Consider the following 21408-nt stretch of genomic DNA (forward strand, 5'->3'; position numbering starts at 1 on the left):
TCTCTATATCCCCGTGTTCTGTGTCCCTAGATTCCCGTGTGCCCCAGGAGGGCTGGAGTGCAGGGCTGAGTGTGGGCCAGCACAGGGCCAGGAGCTCTGGATGTCCTGCGGCCCCTGCTGGCCCAGCTGGGTCCCCTGCGCTGGGCTCGGCTCGGCTCCGCGCCTTCCTGCCGAGTGGGCGGCCTGTTTGGGTTGGCGCAGCCAATTCTCTGGGTCAGGCTCTGTCCTTCCCCCCAGAGGCTCTGGCTGGGTCCGAGGTCTTCAGGCGGATCAGGGTAGGTTACTGTTCTGTAGTTCTCGGCCCAAAGAGCCCCTGGCTGCCTCCCTGAAGCCTGGCCCTGGGCCAGGAGGTTCCCAGCCCACCAGAATTGCTGCCCCAGAGCCTTAGGTTCCAACCTCCCTGCCCGCCTCCTATCCAGGCTGCCACCTGCACCCCTTCAGTTACAGATGGCCTAGAACATTCTCTCTTGCTGGCTTGTCCCAAACACTCTCTCATTCATAAACAGAACTGAGCAGCATCTACTGTGCACCCCACTCCGAGGTCACCTCTCCCAGGGAGCCTTCCAGCATCTTCTCCCAGTCTTCCCTGTCCCTGCTTAGACCCAAGGCACAGAGCCCTGTGTATGCCCATTGCCAACCCTGCGCTGCCAGAGAAGATGTGTGCTTCCTTCCTTCCTACACCCCTCCCTGCACCCCACAAGTCTGCCCCATTGCCAGGAACACTTACCCCAGGGCTGGAGTGGATGCCCTGGGCTGACCCATGTGCTCGAAGGTGTGGAAACCAAGGCACCATCATGGCTCAGCCCTGTGCCCCACTAACCTGGAAGAGTTGGAAGTAGGGGTGGGGATGGCTGGAAATCCAACATGGTTCACCTGGCATTTCCCAGAGAAAACTAGGGGCTGAGTATGGGAGTCCCCAGCCCTGAAGCTGAGTGCTCACCATGGTGTCACATCTGGGTCAAATCCCCGTCTTCCCCCTGAGCCTTTGACCCAGCCCAGAACCTTCTTTCCCGATGCTCAGCGCCAATTTAGGATTTTGTTTTGTTTTGTTGCCTTTGGGGATTTTGTTTGTGGTTTGATTTGGAACCACACCCAATGCTGCTCAGCGCTTACTCCTGGCTCTGCACTCAGGGATCACTCTTGGAGGGGCTCTGGGGAACTGTATGGGATGCTGGGGATCGAACTTAGTTCAGCTGCATGCAAGACAAAGGCCTTCCCCTTGTGCTATCACTACGCCCTGTTCAGGGCTAACTTACTAAGGAGCTCAACTTTGGAGGTACTCGCGTGCCTGGCATCACCCCCACCAGCATGGGGAGGCTGCCCCACAGCTTGGAAGGCAGCCCCACAGAGCGATCCGATCCTGAAGGCTGGGATCTCTGAGTCACACAGAAAGGCCCTCGGGTGTGGTGTGCCATGAGAGAAAACAGATCCCAGAGATAAAAACTCCTTATAATACCCCGCTTATCTGAAGGCCCCCACAATGTCACAGTCAATGTGAGGACAACAAGGGGATCAGAAGCTGTTGGTGGAAAAGGGGTCAGCACTTCATGAAAACTGAGTTTTACTGGGGAAGATGAAAGGGGTGCCAGAGACGAGGGGGAGAATTGCTTGCACGATAGCGACATGATTTGTGCTCCTGAACACACACTGCCGTGATAACGGGGTTGAATCCTCATGGGTTGTTGAAAGATAAACTCGGACTAGAGCACAGACTTTTGGGCTGGAGTGATAACACAGTGGTAGGGCATTTGCCTTGCATGCAGACGACCCGGGACAAATCCCTGGCATCCCATATGGTCTCCCGAACCTTCCAGGAGCAATTTCTGACTGCAGAGACAGGAGTAACCCCTGAGTGCTGCTGGGTGTGGCCCAAACCCCAAAATAAATAAATAAATAAGTAAATAAATAAATCTTAAAAAAAAATAAGAGTACAGACTTTGCAGGCAGCACTGGGTGTAGCCTCCAAACCCAAAATCAATTATAAAAAAGGGCTGGAGCCATAGCACAGTGGGGAGAGCCTTTGCCTTGCATTCGACCAACCTGTCTGTCCCCAGCATCCCATTGGTCCCTCTAGCCAGCCAGGAGTGATTCCTGAGTAGTGCAGAGCCAGTAGTAACCCTGAATGCCACAGGTTGTAGCCCCCAAAATCAACTTATACAAATTTATACAAACAAGTTAAACCGGGGTTGGAGAGATAATACATTTGCCTTGCATGCAGAAGGATGGTGGTTTGAATCCTGGCATCCCATATGGTCCCTTGAGCTTGCCAGGAGCGATTTCTGAGCATAGAACCAGGAGTAACTCCTGAGTGCTGCCGGGTGTGACCCCCCCCAAAAAAAAAAACACAAAAAATAAAAACAACACATTAAACCTCCCTACATGAAGTTGGCCAGAGCTGGAGGCACGGCTCGGGGCCCAGACCCACGCTTTCTGTGTGGCAGGTCCCAGATTCAATCCCCTGCATCAAAGGAATGAAAAAGTCTCCCAGATATCCTTCAGAGGCCTGTAGTCAGATTACTAGATCTTTTTCTGGAATATTTTGTGTCATCCCTCCTTGCTCTCTCGCCCACTTCACCTCATGCCAAGGACAGGATGTTTTGCAATGGGCTGCCGGGCTATGCCACCTCACTTGGTAAATGTGTCCTTAATTTGTCACCACCATAGCATCCGAATCAGATCTCTGAATTCCCAATGTGAACCCTCAACAGAGGTCAGCCCCCCCCCCCCCCAATACCTGGCTGCACTGCCAAGGAGACTCGGTGGGAGTTTGACCATTGGAACCTGTATATAAACTTTTGGACTCTTGGTCCAAAAATGAAAGTCTGTGGAGCCTGGGAGGTAGCAAGGGGTGCATGCATTCGCCTTGTACACTGCTGACCCCGGTTGTTCAATCCCCAACATCCCATTTGGTCCCCTATGCACCGTCAGGAGTGATTTCTGAGCACAGAGCCAGGAGTCAGACCTGAGCATTGCTGGGTGAGGTCAAACCCCACCTCCCATTAAAAAAAGGGGGAGGGACAATGGTGGCGCTATAGGTAAGGCATCTGCCTTGCAAGCGCTAGCCTAGGGCAAACCGTGGTTCGATCCCCCAGTGTCCCATATGGTCCCCCCAAGCCAGGAGAGATTTCTGCACACATAGCCAGGAGTAACCCTTGACAGGTGTGGCCCAAAAACAAATACAAAAAACAAACAAACAAAACCGGCCAGGGGCTAGAGTGATAGTACAACAAGTAGGGTATTTGCCTTGCATGCGGTCAACCTAGCTTCAGTCCCTGGCATCCCATAGCATTTTCTGAGCAGCATCTGGAGTAATTTCTGAGCGCAGAATCAGAAGTAACACCTGAGCATCACTGGCTGTGGCCCAAAAACAAAGAAAAAGAAAAGAAAATAGGCAAAAAGAGATCACAAGGATTAAGGCACTCTCATTGCTCTCAGCCTACTGGGGTTCGAGCCCCAGCATCACTGCATACTGTGCTCCAATACCTGAGCAAAGCAGTTGGGTGTACCCCAAACCCAAAAAGGATGAAGATTTAAGTACCACAGAGTTCTCTGGCCCGGGTCCAGGGGTCCCACATGGACACCAGCCAGAATGCCAGCTGAAGGTGAATGAGGTCAGAGCTGAGGGGTGCAGCTGCCCCTTCCCTGAGGGGGGAATCCATACCCATGGTGGCCCAGCAGTCAGTTCCATGCTCAGCTCACCACCCTGTACCCGCCTTTCCTCCCACCCCCAGCCCACTGCTCCCCAGATGGCTCCAATTAAAGGGCTTTGTTTTGTTTCTGTTTTCCCAAAATATGCCTCCCGGTTTTCCATTAGGAATGGCTCTACTGGCCAGTGAGTGCCGATGTGGGCTGGCTAGACTAACGGCTGCCCCCATTTCTCAGCTGGTGGGTGAAAATAGCTTGAGACTGCCTCTCCCTGAGCACCCACACGGTGTAGTCAGGGCCGGGTGGGGGAATGCCAGGAGCTCTAGGGACAGAGAAGCCTGCAGTTGGCCAGTGCAGTGGTTTTCAGTGAGGCTCTGAGATTCTTTATATGGCCGTGCCTCCAGCTTCTCATCTGTATAATGAGTGCAGGGCTACCTGTAATATATGCTTCTGCATTCTGCGTGCACTTACGGGTTAGCTGGGGCCGGAGAGATAGCACAGTGGTATTGTGTTTCCCTTGCAAGCAGCCAACCCAGGACGAACAGTGGTTTGAATCCCAATATTCCATATGGTCCCTGTGCCTGTCAGGAGCAATCTCTGAGCATGGAGACAGAAATAACCCCTGAGTGCTGCCGGGTGTGGCCCAAAAACCAAAAAAAAAAAAGGTCAGCTTTTGGTTTTTTTTTTTTTTTTTTTTTTTTGGTTCCTTGGGTTCCCAAGGGTGTCACAGACTCAAGGGCTGGACAATTGGTTCCTTCTAGGGTGCTGGGAAGCATCTATAAGGTACCAACCAATGGTGGAAGCAGAATCAGGTCCTACCCTAGGGTGGGGGCAGAATGCCAGGTCACACCCTAGGGTAGGGCACAATCACCTAATCAGATTAGGGTGAGCAACATAGTAATCCCCCAAAATATTTACATACACAACAATTCCCCCTTTTGTTTTTAGTAAACAAACAATATTGTCTACAATTATTAAAAGAAAAATTAGTCAATAATAAAAGAGCGGCTGTTTGCATAAGCGCATCACAGGAAAATGTAAAGAAAAACTTCTAACCTAAGCACAGGGTGTCTAAAACCAGAAACATGTATCAAGGAATCAACTACAAGCTCCTGAGAAGATAAATCTAAGACGTACATAGATCTTTCGAAGAGACACCAGAAAGGTTGTGTAGCAGGCAAGAAGAAGCACCTTTTCTTTATTTGTTGTTGTTGTAGGTGGTGGTGGTGGTCGTTTTTGGGTCACACCTGGCAGTGCTCAGGAGTTACAGCAGGCAACCTGGAACTAAATTGTCCTTTGTCTAGAAAGGTGGGGGAACAGGGTTTCATGCTGGGCAGGAGTGAGCATGGGTGGGTGCTGGGTGCCAACCTAGTGAATGGGGGGGGTGGGTGACATTATTCCTGACAAAGAAGGGCATGTGGGGTCCCTGTCTCCGTTTATCAGCAGGAAGTGAGGTTTCAGCTCAGCCTTTTTACAGGGGACATGCCTGTCTTGAACATCCCAAGTCCTAAGGGTAGAGAGAGGGTGCCTGGGACTGGGAGAGGCTCAGGGTCTGGGTCTTAGGAGTTTAAAGACCTGGATGAAGGGCCGGAGAGGTAGCCTGGAGGTAGGGCGTTTACCTTGCATGCAGAAGGACTGTGGTTCGAATCCTGGCATCCCATACGGTCCCCTGTGCCTGCCAGAAGTGACTTCTGAGTGCAGAGCCAGGAGTATAACCCCTGAGCACCACCAGGTGTGACTCAAAAACCAAAAAATAAAAAGATCTGAGTGGGTGAAGGAGGTAAACTGATCAACTGCACTGGTCTCAGACATCTGTTTACTTTTGCTTGAAACCAGAGAGACAGTGCAGCGGGGAGGCATTTGCATTATCTCCTGGTCCTTCAGTTTCCCAGAAACTCAGGTTTCCCTCAGCATCATTAGGAATGACCCTGAACGCAGAGCCAGGAATACACCCAAAGCACTGCCGGGGGTGGTCTCAAAATCTGAAAGGAAAATTTTGCCAAACAAAATGGGACTCCTGTTGCCTACCTCCACCTTCTAATAAACTCTCCCTGTTCATCAACCCCCCTAACTTCTGGGTTGTGCCTCTGAGATCCTCCAGCACTTTCTCTCCCTTGTTCTCCTACCCTATCTACCTCCTCAGAAGCTACTGAGCATTTGCTGAGGTCTGTTTTTGCACAATACATTTTGGTTTTGGTTTGAGGCCACACCCAGTGTCATTCAGGTGTTACTCCTGGCTTTGACCTCAGGGGTCACTACTGGCAGGCTCGGGGACTATATGGAATGCCAGGAATCGAACCCAGATCAGCTGCGTGCAAGGCAAGCACCCTCTGCACTGTATTTTTCCTCATGTCCCTGTACAACACTTTTCCCCCCTCCTGCTCCCAGCTGCTGGCTCCAAACTCCTCTGCCTCCGGGTGTCAACTGCTGGATGCCTGAGTCTAGGCCCAGCATCTGCCCAAACCCCCCTGTGAATGCACATTTGGGCCAAACCTCTGTAGTTCTAGGCTCTGAACCTTTCTCCCTGCAGCAGCTGCTGCCAAACATATTTACTCGTCTCTCTATGCCTGTCTGTCTGCCTTTTTGGGCCATTGGAGGCCAGGCTTTGAAAAGACATCTGAAAACCGAACCTGACACACGGGTGGCACTCTCAATTTTTATTTTTTGGAAACTTCTTTTCTTTTTCCCCAGTTTTTAAATTAGAACAAGCTTCATGAGAGAAAAGTTGGAAAAAGAAAACAATTGAACGGGGAAGGAAAGGACCTCAGCCCCAGGACAGCCCTGTGATGTCTGGGTGGGGGTTCTTGAGGGATTTTTTTCAGGGTCATCTGAGGCTTGCTGTCGTTCCCCCACCCCACCCGTCGGACTCAGGCTTTCCCAGCGATGACATGGCGGCGATGCCAATGGCTTTAATTATCTTCTATGTACTTCATCAAACACCCAAGCTTCCTTGGTTTCACTTGCGTGAAAGATGCCTCTCTGAGCACTTTCATTCAAGATTCTCTCCTTGTCTCAATTCCCAGAAGTGGGGGGTGTTTTGTCTTTGACCACCAGCTAGGAATATTTGTATGGCTCTTCCTCTGCGCCACCACACTGCCTCCCTGGGGCCTCCCCTCCCCTATATTCTTTTATTGTGGTGAAATACACAGAATGTACCACTTACCATCTTAGCCCTCTTTCAAGTTCTCTTTGCAGGAATCAAGGATATTCTTGGGTTGGGCAGCGGTCCCCCCATACCCTCTGTGCTCTCCCCTGTACCTCACACCATGGGTAACATTCCTTTCCTCGCCCCCATCCTCTCTGCCATATGCCCTGTACACCCCGAGCAGCCACCTGAAGTGGGATCCTAGAGTTGGTCTTTAGGAAACTGGCTTGTTCCAAGTCGGTCTGTGGCAGAAGCGCCTGTCTTTGCCCAGAGCAGCCTCCACTTTTTTTTTTTTTTTCCTGAAATGACATGCTTTGAGCATTGGCTGCAGGTCCCACCCTCTTAATTCCCCTATTAGTCCCCTCAGAGGCCCATGCAGAGAGAATTGAACAAAAGTCTCATTTCTCAGAAGCCACTGAGCTCTTTTCCTATGGGACTGTCTTTTCTATTCCAGCCACGCACAGCATTCAAGATGTTTTGTCCAGCTTCTTGAAAACAAATACTTTTTTTTCTAGATTTTTTTTTTTTTTTGGTTCTTTGGGCCACACCAGGCTGTGCTCAGGGGTTACTCCTGGCTATCTGCTCAGAAATAGCTCCTGGCAGGCACGGGGGACCATATGGGACGCCGGGATTCGAACCAACCACCTTAGGTCCTGGGTTGGCTGCTTGCAAGGCAAATGCCGCTGTGCTATCTCTCCGGCCCCTTTTTTCTAGTTTAAAAAAAACTAGGTAATATCTAGTTTTTTTTAATAGCCCACTTAGTTTGTTTTTATTAGTTTTTTTTGTGGGGGGTCACACCCGGCAGCATTCAGGGGTTACTCCTGGCTCTACGCTCAGAAGTTGCTCCTGGCAGGCCTGGGGGACCATATGGGATGCCGGGATTTGAACCATAGTTTGTCCTGAATCAGTTATGTGCAAGGTAAACTCTCTACTGCTGTGTTATCTCTCTGGCCCCTGCTGTTTTTCATTTTTGTTTGTTTTTTTAATTAATTTTTGCTTTTGAGGCTATACCTGATTGTGCTCAGGGCTCATTCCTGGCTCTGAACTCTGGGATCCATCCATCCTGGCAGTGCTTAGGGGACCCTATGGAGTGTCAATTGAAATCGAGTTTGCTGCATGCAAGGCAAATGCCCTCCCTGCTGTACTATCTCTCTGGCCTCATAATAGTAATATTCAGCTGGTTTGTTTGTTTTGGGACCCCACCTGGGAGCATCAGAAGTTATTACTAGCTCTGCACTCAGAAATGGTATCTAGGGGCTGGAGAGATAGCACAGTGGTAGGGTGTTTGACTTGCACACAGCCGATCCAGGATGGATGGTGGTTTGAATTCCAGCATCCCATATAGTTCCCTGAGCCTGCCAGGAGTGATTTCTGAGCACAGAACAAGGAATAACCCCTGAGCACTGCTGGGTGTGATCCAAAAGAAAAATAAAAGTAAAAGAAATTACTTCTAGTAGGCTTGGGGGACCCCATGGGATGCCGGGGATAGAGCCCATGTCAGCCATGTGCAAGGCAAATGCCCTCCCTGCTGTGCTATTACTCCAGCCCTGAATTTTAATGAATGTGATGTCTAGATTTAAAAAAAATACAGTGAACAGATTTCTGGAAACACAATTTATCCTAAAATGCAGTCTTTTAAAGTACAATTCATGGTCAGAGAGCTAGAGCAGTGAGGAAGGCACTTATGTTGCATGTGACCAATCCTGGTTTGAATCCCTGGTATCACCTAGAGTCCCTGGAGCACAGGAATAAGCCATGAGCATCACTAAGTGGCTCCTTTCCCTCAAAAAAAGGGGGTGGGCAGAGTAACAGTACAGTGATTAGGGTGTTTGCCTTGCACATGGCTGTCCTGGGTTCACTCCCCAGCTTCCCATAGGATCACCCAACACTGCAGGAGTAATTCCTGACTGCAGAGCAATGAGTAACCCCTGAGCACTGCTGAATGTACCCCTAAACAAGACAAACAAAGAACCCTATCATGTACCATTTAATGGTGCTTGGTAGATTTACAAAGCCATGCAGTCACCCCACCATCTGTTTCTGCAGTTCCCCCTACTCCACCCCCCAAGAAACCGTCCTCATTAGCCATCTTCCCTCCTATAGCCCTGGGCAGTCACTGATTTTCGATCTATCTCCCTGGATTTCCCTGGGAGTGACATTTCCTGTACGTCAGACCCTGGAGATGCTCGTCTGGGCAGAGGCTTCATCACTGGCATATTTTTTTTTTTTGTGGTTTTTTTGGGTCACACCCGGCAGTGCTCAGGGATTATTCCTGGCTCCAGGCTCAGAAATTGTTCCTGGCAGGCACGGGGGACCATATGGGACGCCGGGATTCGAACCGATGACCTCCTGCATGAAAGGCAAACGCCTTACCTCCATGCTATCTCTCCGGCCCCATCACTGGCATATTTGTTGGGATCACCCACATCGCTCATGCCCTGCTCTGCCCTGCTCTGCTGCTGGGGGCAATTTGGTGCGGTGGCTGCACTTCCCACGCTTGCTTTGCACTAACTGACAGTGAGGGAGGAGTATAACCCTGTTGGTCTGTGTGCATTTTTTTTAAATTTTTGGGTCACTCCTGGTGGTTCTCGGGGGTTACTCCTGGCTCTGCACTCAGAAATCGCTCCTGGTAGGCTCGGTGGATCATGTGGGATGCCGGGAATCGAACCAGGGTCTGTCCTGGGTTAGCCACGTGCAAGCAAACGCCCTACCACTGTGCTGTTTCTCCAGCCCAGCTATGTGCACGTTTGCAGGGACCAATGTGCTCCCTGCTAGGCCAGACACCCGGGACCTCTGATGGAGAGCTGGAGGCGCCTCTTTGCCCCATAGCAGCCACATCCCAGCTTGCCCCAACTCCAGTGCAGGAGGGCTCAGAGTTTCACCATATCCTCACCACTGCAGGGATTTTTTTTTTAACTTTATTTATTGATTGGTTGATTGATTGGTTCTTGGGCCACACCCAGCAGCGCTCAGGGGCCATTCCTGACTCTGCACTCAGAAACAGCCCCTGGCAGGTTGGGGGACCATATGGAATGCTGGGAATCGAATCATCCCAATGGGACCCTCCCAAATTGGCTGCATGTAAGGCAAACACCCCACCGCTGTGCCATTTCTCTGGCCTTGCCCTGTACTGCAGGGATTTCTGTGCTCCTGTTCTTTCAGGCACTGAGGTTATACTTTGTCACTGTCGTTGGATCTGCGATCCCCCGAGAGTTATGACTTGGAGTCTTTTCATGGGCTTATGGCTATTTATTTTGGGGGAGGAACTATTTATTTTTCCTGAGGAACTGGACAGAACAGTATAGGCCTGGAAAAAGCACTGCTCAAAACGAGCCCGCCATTTCCTCATGGCCTTGCCCAGCACCCCGCAGCTCGACTGCAGCCCGGCTGTCCCCCAGCCTCCTTCCCCAAGGCCCTCACCACCACCCATACCCCATGTCTTACCTTCTAAAAAGTGCTGCTCATGCAGGATCAAAAACTGGGTCCCTTGGCCTTGCTGGCCACAGCCCGTGAGGGTGGATGACCACTCCAGGGTCACAGTGGATAGCAAGAACACAAGGTAGCATGGCTCAAGCCAGGGGAGATGCTGTTGGGGAACAGACAGTGAGCAGAGAAAAAGATCCTGGAATGATCCCAAACGTGACAGGAGTGACCTGTGTCCCTGGAAAGAAGGAAGTCAGGGCTGAGTCCCTCCCTAGCTGAGATCACTGAGACATTTGCAAGGTGGCTGTGGGAGCAGGTTCTATTGAGTGACCAGAGGAGCTGAATTGCAGGGGACTGAGGGTTCATCGGTAGCTGAGACTGTGAGACTGTGAGAAAAAATAAGACATCCGGTACCTCTGTGCACCCTACTGAAAGAAACAGGTCAGAGGAAATCAGACAGAAGATGGAGGACAAAAGTGTCCAGGGACATCATGTCAAGGTTTGAAGGACTCAGGATAGAGCTGTCCCCACCAGGTGGGAATGAGGCCCAAGGTTTGCCTTGCTGGAGGAGCAGTCTTGAAAGCCATCTGCAAAACTGGTGGTGGCTTCTTTTGAATGTCACCACAGAAACAGCAGCAGAGAAGGCTGCCTAGCAGGGCTGTGGATGCAGATTTTTTGGCAGGTTGGCAGTGGCAAAAAGGGCAGGCAGAGTGCCGAGAAGCACCAGCCTTGCCCCTTGCTCTGTCCCTGCAGACATCACTCATAGATCCCTAACCTGACAGGCATCACTAATGGATCCCTGAGCCCCACACTCCCTCTGACATGTTCCCTTCTCTCTTTCCTGCTGCCAACCTGTCCTCTGTGTGCCCCCCCTACCAGGGAAAGCCTACGAGATCACCTACGTGCGGCTGAAGTTCCATACCAGCAGGCCCGAGAGCTTCGCCATCTACAAGCGCAGCTGGGAGGGTGGCCCGTGGGAGCCATACCAGTACTACAGTGCCTCATGCCAGCGCACTTACGGCAAAGCCGAGAGCCACCTCCTACATCCCGGTGAGGAGGAGCGTGTGGCCTTCTGCACATCTGAGTTCAGCGACATCTCTCCTCTGAGTGGTGGCAATGTGGCCTTCTCCACTCTGGAGGGCCGGCCCAGCGCCTACAACTTTGAGGACAGCCTGGCGCTGCAGGTGACAATGACAGGAGTTTGGGGCTTCGGGGCTATGGGAGTCTGGTGTCCCAGCCATTAATGGTGCTTTGTGACTGAGCTACATTTCTAGCCCTAGATTACCCCCCACCCCTTCCCCGATGGCCACCCTGGCAGTGCTCAGGGAATCCAGGGTTTAATCATGGATCTGTGCTCAGTGATCATTCCTGGCAGGACTTGGAGCAAACTCCCAGCTCTGTGCTCAGGGATCACTCCTGGATCTACACTCAGGACTTACTCATGATTTACCCCTGGCTCTACACTTACTCCTGTCTCTTGGCTCAGGTCACTCCTGGCAGTGCTCAGGGGACCGTATGGGATGCTAGGATTGAACCTGGGTCAGATGCTTGCAAGGCAAGCATTATCCCTGGCGTTCTATCTTATACTGTCCTATCCTATCATTTTAACCAGAGCCCCGAAGGCTCTGGGCATTCTGCCAAGCTCCGTTACAGGAGTTGCCTCATGAAGCTTTTCTTTTTTTTTGTTGGGAGGGGGGACACACCCAGTGACTCTCAGGGGTTACTCTTGGCTATGCGCTCAGAAATTGTTCCTGGCTTGAAGGACTATATGAGATGCTGAGGATTGAACCGAGGTCCATCCTGGGTCAGCCGTGTGCAAGGCAAACGCGCCACTGCTGCACCATCGTTCCAGCCCCAGCCTCTCCATGAGTCTTTAGACCTTCTTCTTCAGACTGAGGTCCTAGCTCCTCAGCATTGAGGGATGGAGCTGGGGAGCGGGGAAACCGCTGGCCTGAGTGATTCATGCTGGGAAGAGGGATGGATTTGGCCAGGAGCTCATTGTCCTGATTACTAAACCAGTGGCTCTAGCACTGAATTAAAGTGCTGATTAAAATTTGGTGGAAATACCTCTGATTAGAACAGCAGGCAGATGGAAATGTCAGCCTGCCCCGCCTCCCTGCCTCTCTTCCCACTTCTCAGGACCCAACTCAATCAGTCCCCGCAAGAACTTATCCAGTGCCTTCCCCATGCCAGGCAGGGCTGAAGGGCTGGATGCAGTTGGATATAGGAGCCTCCAGTCCTGTTCTGGGGGTTCTCAGAGCACCTACGATAGCCCAGGAGGAAACTTCAAATCAAGGGTCGTCCCTGCCCCAGAGCAGCTGAGCAGAAAAGAAGATCCCAAAAACTTTACCATCAGTAACAAGTGGAAAAAGGGTGTGGGAGGCCGGAGAGATAGCACAGTGGTAGGGTGTTTACCTTGCACACAGCTGATCCAATATGGGTGGTGGTTTGAATCCTGGCATCCCATATGGTCCCCTGACTCTGCCAGGAGTGATTTCTGAGCACAGAGCCAGGAGTAACCCCTGAGTGCCACTGGGTGTGATCCCACCCCACCAAAAAAGAAAAGGGGCATGTTGACTCTGACACTAGGTCCCTGAGCAAGACCCCGCGCTGATCTCTGGGAGATGCTGACCCTGGTTTGCCTTCTCCAAGCTCTCAGCCCAGAATCTTCCAGGATATTGTGCAATTTACTCCCCATGGTCCTGCCCCGTCCATGACCCAGCATCCTCATCATGGAGCACATGCCCCTTGGAGCAGCCTGGTCGGTGTTTGTCCCCAGGGACACCCCCAGGATGTACCTCCGTAGACAGGCCTGCTGACAGTGTTCCTTATCCCTGCTGTCCCCTAGGAGTGGGTCACCAGCACAGAGATTCTCATCTCCCTGGACCGGCTCAACACATTTGGGGACGACATCTTCAAGGACCCACGGGTGCTCCAGTCCTATTACTATGCTGTGACTGACTTCTCTGTGGGCGGCAGGTAGGCAGGAAGTGGTTGCACGGGTGTGGGCCCAGGAGATGGCCATGTTTTGGGCCACCCTGGCAGGACTTAGGGCTCACTCCTGGTTCTGCACTCACTAGAACTCAGGGACCCTATAAAATGCCAGGATTGGGGCCCGAGAGATAGCATGGAGGTAAGGCATTTGCCTTGCAAGCAGAAGGTCGGTGGTTCAAATCCCGGCATCCCATATGGTCCCCCGAGCCTGCCAGGAGCGATTTCTGAGCGTAGAGCCAGGAATAACCCCTGAGTTTTTCCGGGTGTGACCCAAAACAAACAAACAAACAAACAAAAAGATGCCAGGACCGAACCTGGGTCAGCTACATGCAAGCCAGTGCCCTCCTCATTATGGTCTCAATCAGTTTTTAAATGGGTTGATCTTGAGGCCCGCCTGTCACCCCTTCTCATGGCAGACCCCGTCACTCTGCTAGGAGATACACCAGGATTTACCCCTTGGTATCCTCTCCTTGGCCCTTTCACCCTCTTGCGTGCATCCTACACTTTCTTTTTTTTTGGGGGGGGGGCCACACCCCGCGTTGCTCAGGGGTTACTCCTGGCTGTCTGCTCAGAAATAGCTCCTGGCAGGCACGGGGGACCATATGGGACACCGGGATTCGAACCAACCACCTTTGGTCCTGGATCAGCTGCTTGCAAGGCAAACGCCGCTGTGCTATCTCTCCGGGCCCCTACACTGTCTTTTTGCTTTGAGGAAAAGGACATTTGGATAGCATGTTTGAAGGGTCCTGTCCTCTGGATGGTCATGGCTCACTCCACATCGTGTTCCACTGCTTGGCCCACGTCTCCTCCCATACTTTATTTTCATATTCATACCTTATCCTACACCCCGGTCACATCTTGTCCCATGATTCAAACCTCAGTTTAGTGTCCAGTCCCCCCTCATTCCTATCTCAAACTTGCCCCCAGAGCTCTGGCAGCTGCGTGGATCTTATCCAGAGGTACCCCAGGGTCTCTGACTCAAGATGCCGTGAACTGCCTGGCCTCCATCCTTTGAAACCTGACTTCTGTGCAGATGGGCTAATTTTATTTTTCAATTACTTTATTTAAACACTGTGGTGGGGCCGGAGAGATAGCACAGCAGTAGGGCATTTGCCTTGTCTGCAGCTGATCCAGGAAGGACCTCAGCTCAGTTCCCAGCATCCCATACAATCCCCGGAGGCTTCCAGGATCGATTCCTGAGCATAGAGCTAGGAGTAACATGAGTGCTGCTGGGTGTGGCCCAAAATTAAAAAAAGAAAAGAAATAAAGACTGTGGTTCCAAGGTTGTTCATAATAGCAGTTGTTAGATATTTTTACAATTACAAAGTTGTTTATGATTGAGTTTAGGTCATACAGTGTCCTATACCCTTCACCAAGGCACATTTCCCATCAGCGATCTACCAATGCCCTCAGTTTCCCTCCCACCCTCCCCTGCTTGTCTACATAGTAGACATTCTCTCCTTTCTCTCTCTCCTTTCTCTCTCTCCTTTCTCTCTCTCCTTTCTCTCTCTCTCTCTCTCTCTCTCTCTCTCTCTCTCTCTCTCTCTCTCTCTCTCTCTCTGACTCTGTGTTTTCAATATTGTCACTGAAGAAGTTTCATGCCTATCACTTTACCTCCTTTTAGCACCCAAGGATGCAGCATGCTTGGGTGTGGGTCCAAGGATGAAGATATCTGAGAAGGAAGCAGGGCCTGGTGGGTGTCATCAGGACTCTGGGCCGTTTCCTGTGTTCTCCCACCCCCAGGTCTCTTCCCTTGAGTTGGGTCAGACCCAGAAACAGGGGGGGTGGGCAAAAACTGTCAGATGGAGACAGAAGCAACCTGTTGGGGGGCTCCAGGCCAGAGAACATCTGGGTCCCAGCTGTGGGAGCCAGACCACCCTCAGGCCAGCCGCCCTGGGAAAATCTGCCCTCTCTGGGCGCAAGATGTTGGCAGCGCCTCTGCAGGGTCATGGGGGTCCCTCTCCCTGAGACTGGTAGCCCTGTCTTCTGGCACCATCCCTCCAAGCTGGAATGTGAGGGCATCCCCTGTCCAGCCAGGTCTAGGGAGTCCCAAAAAGGAGCTGAGCCTGGTATCCCCCACAACGTGACCCCCCAGGGAAAGAGCCTGAGAGTGAGGGGTGGACACAGAGGACAGGAGCCCCGGGCAGCCACAGAGACCAGTGAGAAAGGTAATATCAGTCCTGCCTTCCTCTTAGCACTGGTCCCATATTCCCAGTCGCAGTCACCCCATCTGTGAAACAGGGCATCGTGGTCCCCCTGGTTCCTCCCAGGTCATAGCAAATGGGGGTGGGGACAGAGTCAGGGTCTGGACAGGAAATGGCGGCCAGGCCAGCTCAGTGTGACCATGGATGGAGTCGAGGGGTCTCCAGATCAGATGGACCCTGAGCTCTTCTGCTTCTGCCTGTCTCTCCCTTACCTTTCATGCAGGAGAAGTTGCTGGATGGACCTGGTGACCCCCAATCACTGATTATTAAGACTTGGGGAGTTGTGGGGCGGCCTCTGTAGGCAGGACATGGTGTGAAGCCCCCATCCAGCAGCTATGGGCACCCCAATCCCCAAGAGACAGTGCTCCTTCTTCCTATGTCCTTTGAAGTTTAGTGCAGTGCCCACTTGCCTGTGTTCTTCATTGTCACATGTGGGTGCTCTGAGAGTCTCTGCATAAATGGCAGGATTAGGAGCTCTGGGTCGCCTGCACAAGCCCAGGCTCCCCCCTCCCTGCCCTTCATGTCTTTCCCAGGTGCAAATGTAATGGCCACGCCAACAAGTGCGGCCCCAACGCAGCAGGCCAGATGGTGTGTCACTGCCAGCATAACACCACGGGCCCTGACTGTGAGCGCTGTGCACCCCTCTTCCAGGACAGGCCCTGGGCCCGAGGCACCTCGGCTGATGCCCATGAGTGTCTGCGTGAGTGGAGCACGGGGTAGGGGGTGCAGGGGGACGGAGGGGGTTCATGGGGGGTTCAGACACACAAAGATACATGTGTGCATACATGCAAACACACACAAAAATGTACATGCACACTCATTCATATGCATATACACACACACACCCTCTCCCCCCCAAACTCATATATGCAAACACATGCACGTACACCCCACAAATGTGCCCCCATACACACTGGGGGCCTGGGTACTGCTCATCGATGGAGCCTAAGCTCAGAAATACACACGCACACACATAGGCATACATACACGCAGTGCTCATGAACACACAATCCACGCACACATATTTATACACACACTACAGGGGCTCAGAAACACACACACACACCCAAGCCACTATTGTTCCTGTCCTCCAAAAGCAGGCTGTTCCCTAAGTCACATGCTCCATCATGGTGGGAGGGCTGAAGCCCCCCCCCCACTTCTTTGTCTGAACGTTTGAACCGCTCAGACTGGGCCGGGTTGCTAATAAAAGCCAGGCTGCCCTGGTTCTGGGGGTGCTGACCTGCCTTTCCCCGGGCCCCCCAGGCAGCCCTTTGATCTCCGACCCCCCACCCCAGTGGGATGTGACTCTGACCACACCACATGGCTTCAGTGACATGCAGGGGAGTGTAGGGCTGGGGCGCCTCCACCAGAAATGTGGGGTCTCAGTCTCTGCTTCATCCCACCCCCACTTCCTTGCACCCTTAACCACTGTGCACTGCGGTCAGGCTCTCACTAGCTGCCCCTGATGTAGCTGCTCTGTGTAATAAGGGCCTGTCTGCAGGGACTACAGATGACTCTGGCCATCTTGGCTTATTGCCTCCTTCAGGATGTCCTCCTTGAGTTGCCCATTGAGCTGGAGCACTCTGTAGTGGGAAACCCACAGGTCACCCTCCCTTTGGGCCCCCTCCTCTGTCTTGGGGCACATCTCATGACTTCATGCTAGCCCAGCCCTGCCACAGCCTTGCAACTGTGAGTCCCGATCTTTTTTTGTGTGTGTGTGGTTTTTGGGTCACACCCGGCAGTGCTCAGGGGTTATTCCTGGCTCCAGGCTCAGAAATTGCTTCTGGCAGGCATGGGGGACCATATGGGACGCCGGGATTTGAACCGATGACCTCCTGCATGAAAGGCAAACGCCTTACCTCCATGCTATCTCTCTGGCCCCACGATCTTATGGAGCACTATGCTTCTGCATTTGCAGCCAAAGCTGAGGTCCAGGCTGTGTTTCATTGGGGTGATTCCCCCCTGCTGCAGATTGGGTGTTTTCCAGAGCACAGCTCCATGGTGAGGTCCAGGGGCCCTTCCTGGCCAGCCTCCTGGCTGTCAGCCCTCAACTCACATACATGCATACACATATGCACTTACATACATACAAGCACACATATACATGCACGCATGCATACAAATGCACTATGCACACGCAGGATGCTCAGAATGCCTGCTCCCCAGTTCCTGGGGCCCATTTATCCTTCAGGCCCTGACTTCCTGCTGCCCACCCCCAGCACTTCCTACCAGCCAGAGTCTATAGACCCTGCCCCTCACCAGAGTTGCAGACCCTGACCTTCTCCAGGCTCCAGGAGCTACGCTCCGTGTGCACCCTCACCCACCCCCCCATGTATGGGCTGTCTAATGAATCCTCCAAGAAGGTTGTGGAGTGGGGCCTTCTCATGGCTACAGACGCTATCACACTACTGGGGTCTGCAGAGTTCACAAGATGTTCTTGAGATGCCAGTCTGACCCTTGACCAGGCGACTGCATGCTGTGTGCCCAGGGGCGCCCATTGTCCCTGTGTTGGTATATTGAGTAAGAGTTGACTCTTTTTGTTTTTGTTTTTGTTTTTTTTTTGTTTTGTTTTGTTTTTGGGTCACACCAGCAGTGCTCAGGGGTTACTCCTGGCTCTGCGCTCAGAAATCGCCCCTGGCAGTCATGGGGGACCATATGGGATGCCAGGAATCAAACCACCATCCCGCTGCATGGAAGGCAAACGCCTTACCTCCATGCTATCTCGCCAGCCCCAAGAGTTGACTCTTAAGATGTTCTGTTTTGAAAACTCAATGATGGGCCACAGCAGCCTGGATCACACTGAGCCTGAACTCCACAACTGATCCTTCCCAAGTGTCTTGAACCTTTAGTACAAGGAGGCCAATGAGCACAAACCTGCTCCTCCCCTTGGTAAAGGCAGCTCACTCTTACCCCATCCCCATCCCTGCAGCCTGCAACTGCAATGGCCATGCCGAGGCCTGCACCTTCGACCAGGAGCTCTTCCGGAGCACTGGGCATGGGGGCCTGTGCCTGAACTGCCGCGATCACACGGCTGGGCAGCACTGTGAGCGCTGCCAGGAGAACTTCTACCGCTGGAATGAGAAGGCCCAGTGCCAGCCTTGTGACTGCCACTCAGCAGGTGAGTGGGGCCCCACTGACTGTCCTGACACTTTGCTTGGCCTTGTCTCACTACCCTGTGCTGTGCCCCCTCTCCCCCAGGTTCCCTGCACCTCCAGTGTGACAGTACTGGAACCTGCACCTGTAAGAATACAGTCACTGGCTGGAAATGCGACCGCTGCTTGCCAGGCTTCCACTCGCTTAGCGAGGGTGGCTGCCGGTAAGAGGGAGGGGAGGGGCAGGGAGGGGGCTGGGGGGGCAAAGGAAGTAGAGACTGCAAGTGATGGGAAAGGGGAGGAGACTTCATGGAAGGGGAAGGGGGTGGAGGCCACGTTGAAGGCCCTGGGAAGTAAGGGATGTTCCCTTGCTGGGGTTTGAACTAAATATGGGGCATCAGCTGTGGCCCCCACCTTCTTCATTCCCCCCTAATTCCTCCCTCAACTCTCCCCTGCAGCTCCCCAGCTTCTCAGGGTTGAGGACTAGAGTCACCACCAGCTCCTGGACAGGAAAGGCAGCTGGTGTGAAACAGGGCCTAGGTTCTGTGGACACCCAGCTTATCTTGGGGGTCTAAGGCAGGTCACAGCCTAAGGATGTGGCTGAGGAAATGGGGGCTGATGGGACAACTCAGAAATATGAGCAGGGAGAACTGGGGAACCTAGTGGTGGACACAGAGGATTGGGTGGATGGATGGATGGATGGTGAGTGGAGAGTGGTTGAATAGATGGATGAGTGGATGGATGGGTGGATAGATGGAAGGCTGAATAGGAAAGATACATGGATAGATTGGTGGATGGATAGTGAATATATAGGTCGATGGATGAGTGAATGGATGGAAGGCTGGATGTGAAGTTGGATGGGTAGATGTGTGGATGGGTGGGTGGATGTGTAGATGGATAATGGATATATGAATGAATGAATGGATGATGAATGGATGGATGCATACTTGGGTGGGTGAATGGATGTATAGATGAATGGGTGAAATGATAGATGGGTGAGTGGATGGATGGTAGCTAGACAAATGGATATAGATAGATGGGTGGGTTATGACCAGGTGAATAGGTGAGTATTGGGGTGGATGGATGAATGTTTAGTTCAATGTGTGTGAATAAACGAATGGGTGGGTGGATGGGTGGACAATTGGATGGATGGATGGATGAGTGGATAGATGGATGGATGGATGGATGGATGAGTGGGTATGTGGTGAATAAATGAGTAATTGAATAGGTAAGTGGATGGATGGGTGGTAGAATGGGCGAATAGATGGGTGGATGGGTGAATGGAAGGAAGAATGGGTGAACTGATGAATAATGAATGGACAAATGCATGAAAAGTTGCATAATTGAGTGGGTGAAGTGAACCAAAGGATAGAGGATGAATGAATGAATGAATGAATAGGAAGATGGATGGATGTTAGCACAGCAGGTAAAGTGCTTACCTCGCATGCAGCCATCCCACTTTTATCCCTAGAACCCCTATAATCCCCAAGCCCTGCCAGGAATAAATCCTGAACACAGGAACAAACTTTGAGCACAGCAGGACATCACAAAACTCCCTATCCCTCCAAAAAAGGATGGGTGGGTGAAGGAAGGGGGTGACTCAGTGACTGGATGACTTAGTGGATGAATGATCAAGTGGGTGTCTGAGCATGTATGGGACACACACGGGTTGCTGCTCAGGTGAGTGGTCAGTTGTCCCCTTGCAAGTGGGCATGGCATGGCAAGGTCAGACTCTCCTGGGACACTCAGGAGTGAGAAATGGGGGTCAAATCCTTGCAAGGATGTGGGGCCCTCTCCACTCAGAACTCACTGAACACCTCCATCCTACTCCCTGGCAGAGCCTGCCGCTGCTGTCCTGCAGGCAGTCTGGGCACCTGTGAGCCCCACAGTGGACGCTGTTCCTGCAAGGAGAATGTGGAAGGTGCTCATTGTGACAGGTAGGAGTGGCTGCCTTTGATGGTCCTTCAAAGTCATGGGTTGTGGTTAAATGTGGGCTCCAACCTGTGGACCTGAGCTGGGCCTGGCTAGACAGGAAGTGGTGCCAAAGCTGCGGTGCTGACTCTGACCATGACCACCCCAACTCCAGCCTAGAGTGTCCCTCACTCACCCACACACAGCCTGTTGGCTCTTCCTTAGCCCTCACCTCTGGCAAGATGCAGGGGTGGGTGTTGCTACTGCATCTCCCCATATCCCACCTTGCTCATCCCTGGTCCCTCCCTTTCATTCTGCCCAACTGAGAAGTAGGTGACACTGTGAAAAGTGGATCCAAGCTGCTGGCAGGGCAGAAGGGGTCACCCTAAGTATTGATTCCTCCTCCCACGTGGGATCCCTGGGGTCCACACCAGGAATCTGGGTTGAGTACAAGGCAGCTGCCCAGAAGTCTGGGGAGAAATCACTGGGTCAGGGTTGGGGCAGTGGGAAGATAGAAGAGCTCGAGAACAAACACCATGCATGGAGGGGGTGGTGCCTATGGGAACCCTCTTGCCAGCACCCTGAAAGTACCCATAAGGCTGGGACAGTCCAAATAGCAAAATAAATATTCAGGGTCGGAGAAAAAGTACAGTGGGAAGAGATTTGCCTTTCACAAAGCCAACTCAGATTCTATCCCCAGCATCCCATAGGGTTCCCTGAGCATTGCCAAGAGTGATTCCTGAGTGCAGAGCCTAGTGTAACCCCTGAACGTTGCTGGGTGTAGCCCCCAAACTAAAACCAAACCAAAGATGCTGGTTGGTGTCATGGCCAACAACTTGAAGTCAGTATGGAAATTCAGAATTGTGAGGGGTGAATCAGCAAATCCCCAGGATAAGGGGACAGCAGAACCCCGAAGATGGAATGCAGGAGGAGGAGCATCCAGGGCATTGGGGGTGAGAGCTGGTGTGGGGGTGATAGCTGGAGAGCTGCCCAA

The 21408-nt window shown here is 52.3% G+C and overlaps 1 protein-coding gene across 1 annotated transcript in view; it reads left to right on the plus strand.

The window, feature by feature from the left end:
• The window catches only part of LAMC3 (laminin subunit gamma 3), a 65057-nt gene that overhangs the window by 4534 nt on the left and 39115 nt on the right, over positions 1-21408 (plus strand). Inside the window, exons 2-7 of the mRNA XM_049772814.1 lie at positions 11093-11397; positions 13062-13192; positions 15945-16111; positions 18341-18529; positions 18610-18727; positions 20342-20440. Of these exons, the coding sequence (XP_049628771.1) occupies positions 11093-11397; positions 13062-13192; positions 15945-16111; positions 18341-18529; positions 18610-18727; positions 20342-20440 (1009 nt within the window). The remainder of the gene's footprint in view (positions 1-11092; positions 11398-13061; positions 13193-15944; positions 16112-18340; positions 18530-18609; positions 18728-20341; positions 20441-21408) is intronic.

This window comes from Suncus etruscus, chromosome 5 (genome assembly GCF_024139225.1).
Source record: "Suncus etruscus isolate mSunEtr1 chromosome 5, mSunEtr1.pri.cur, whole genome shotgun sequence".
Classification (NCBI taxonomy): Eukaryota; Metazoa; Chordata; class Mammalia; order Eulipotyphla; family Soricidae; genus Suncus; species Suncus etruscus.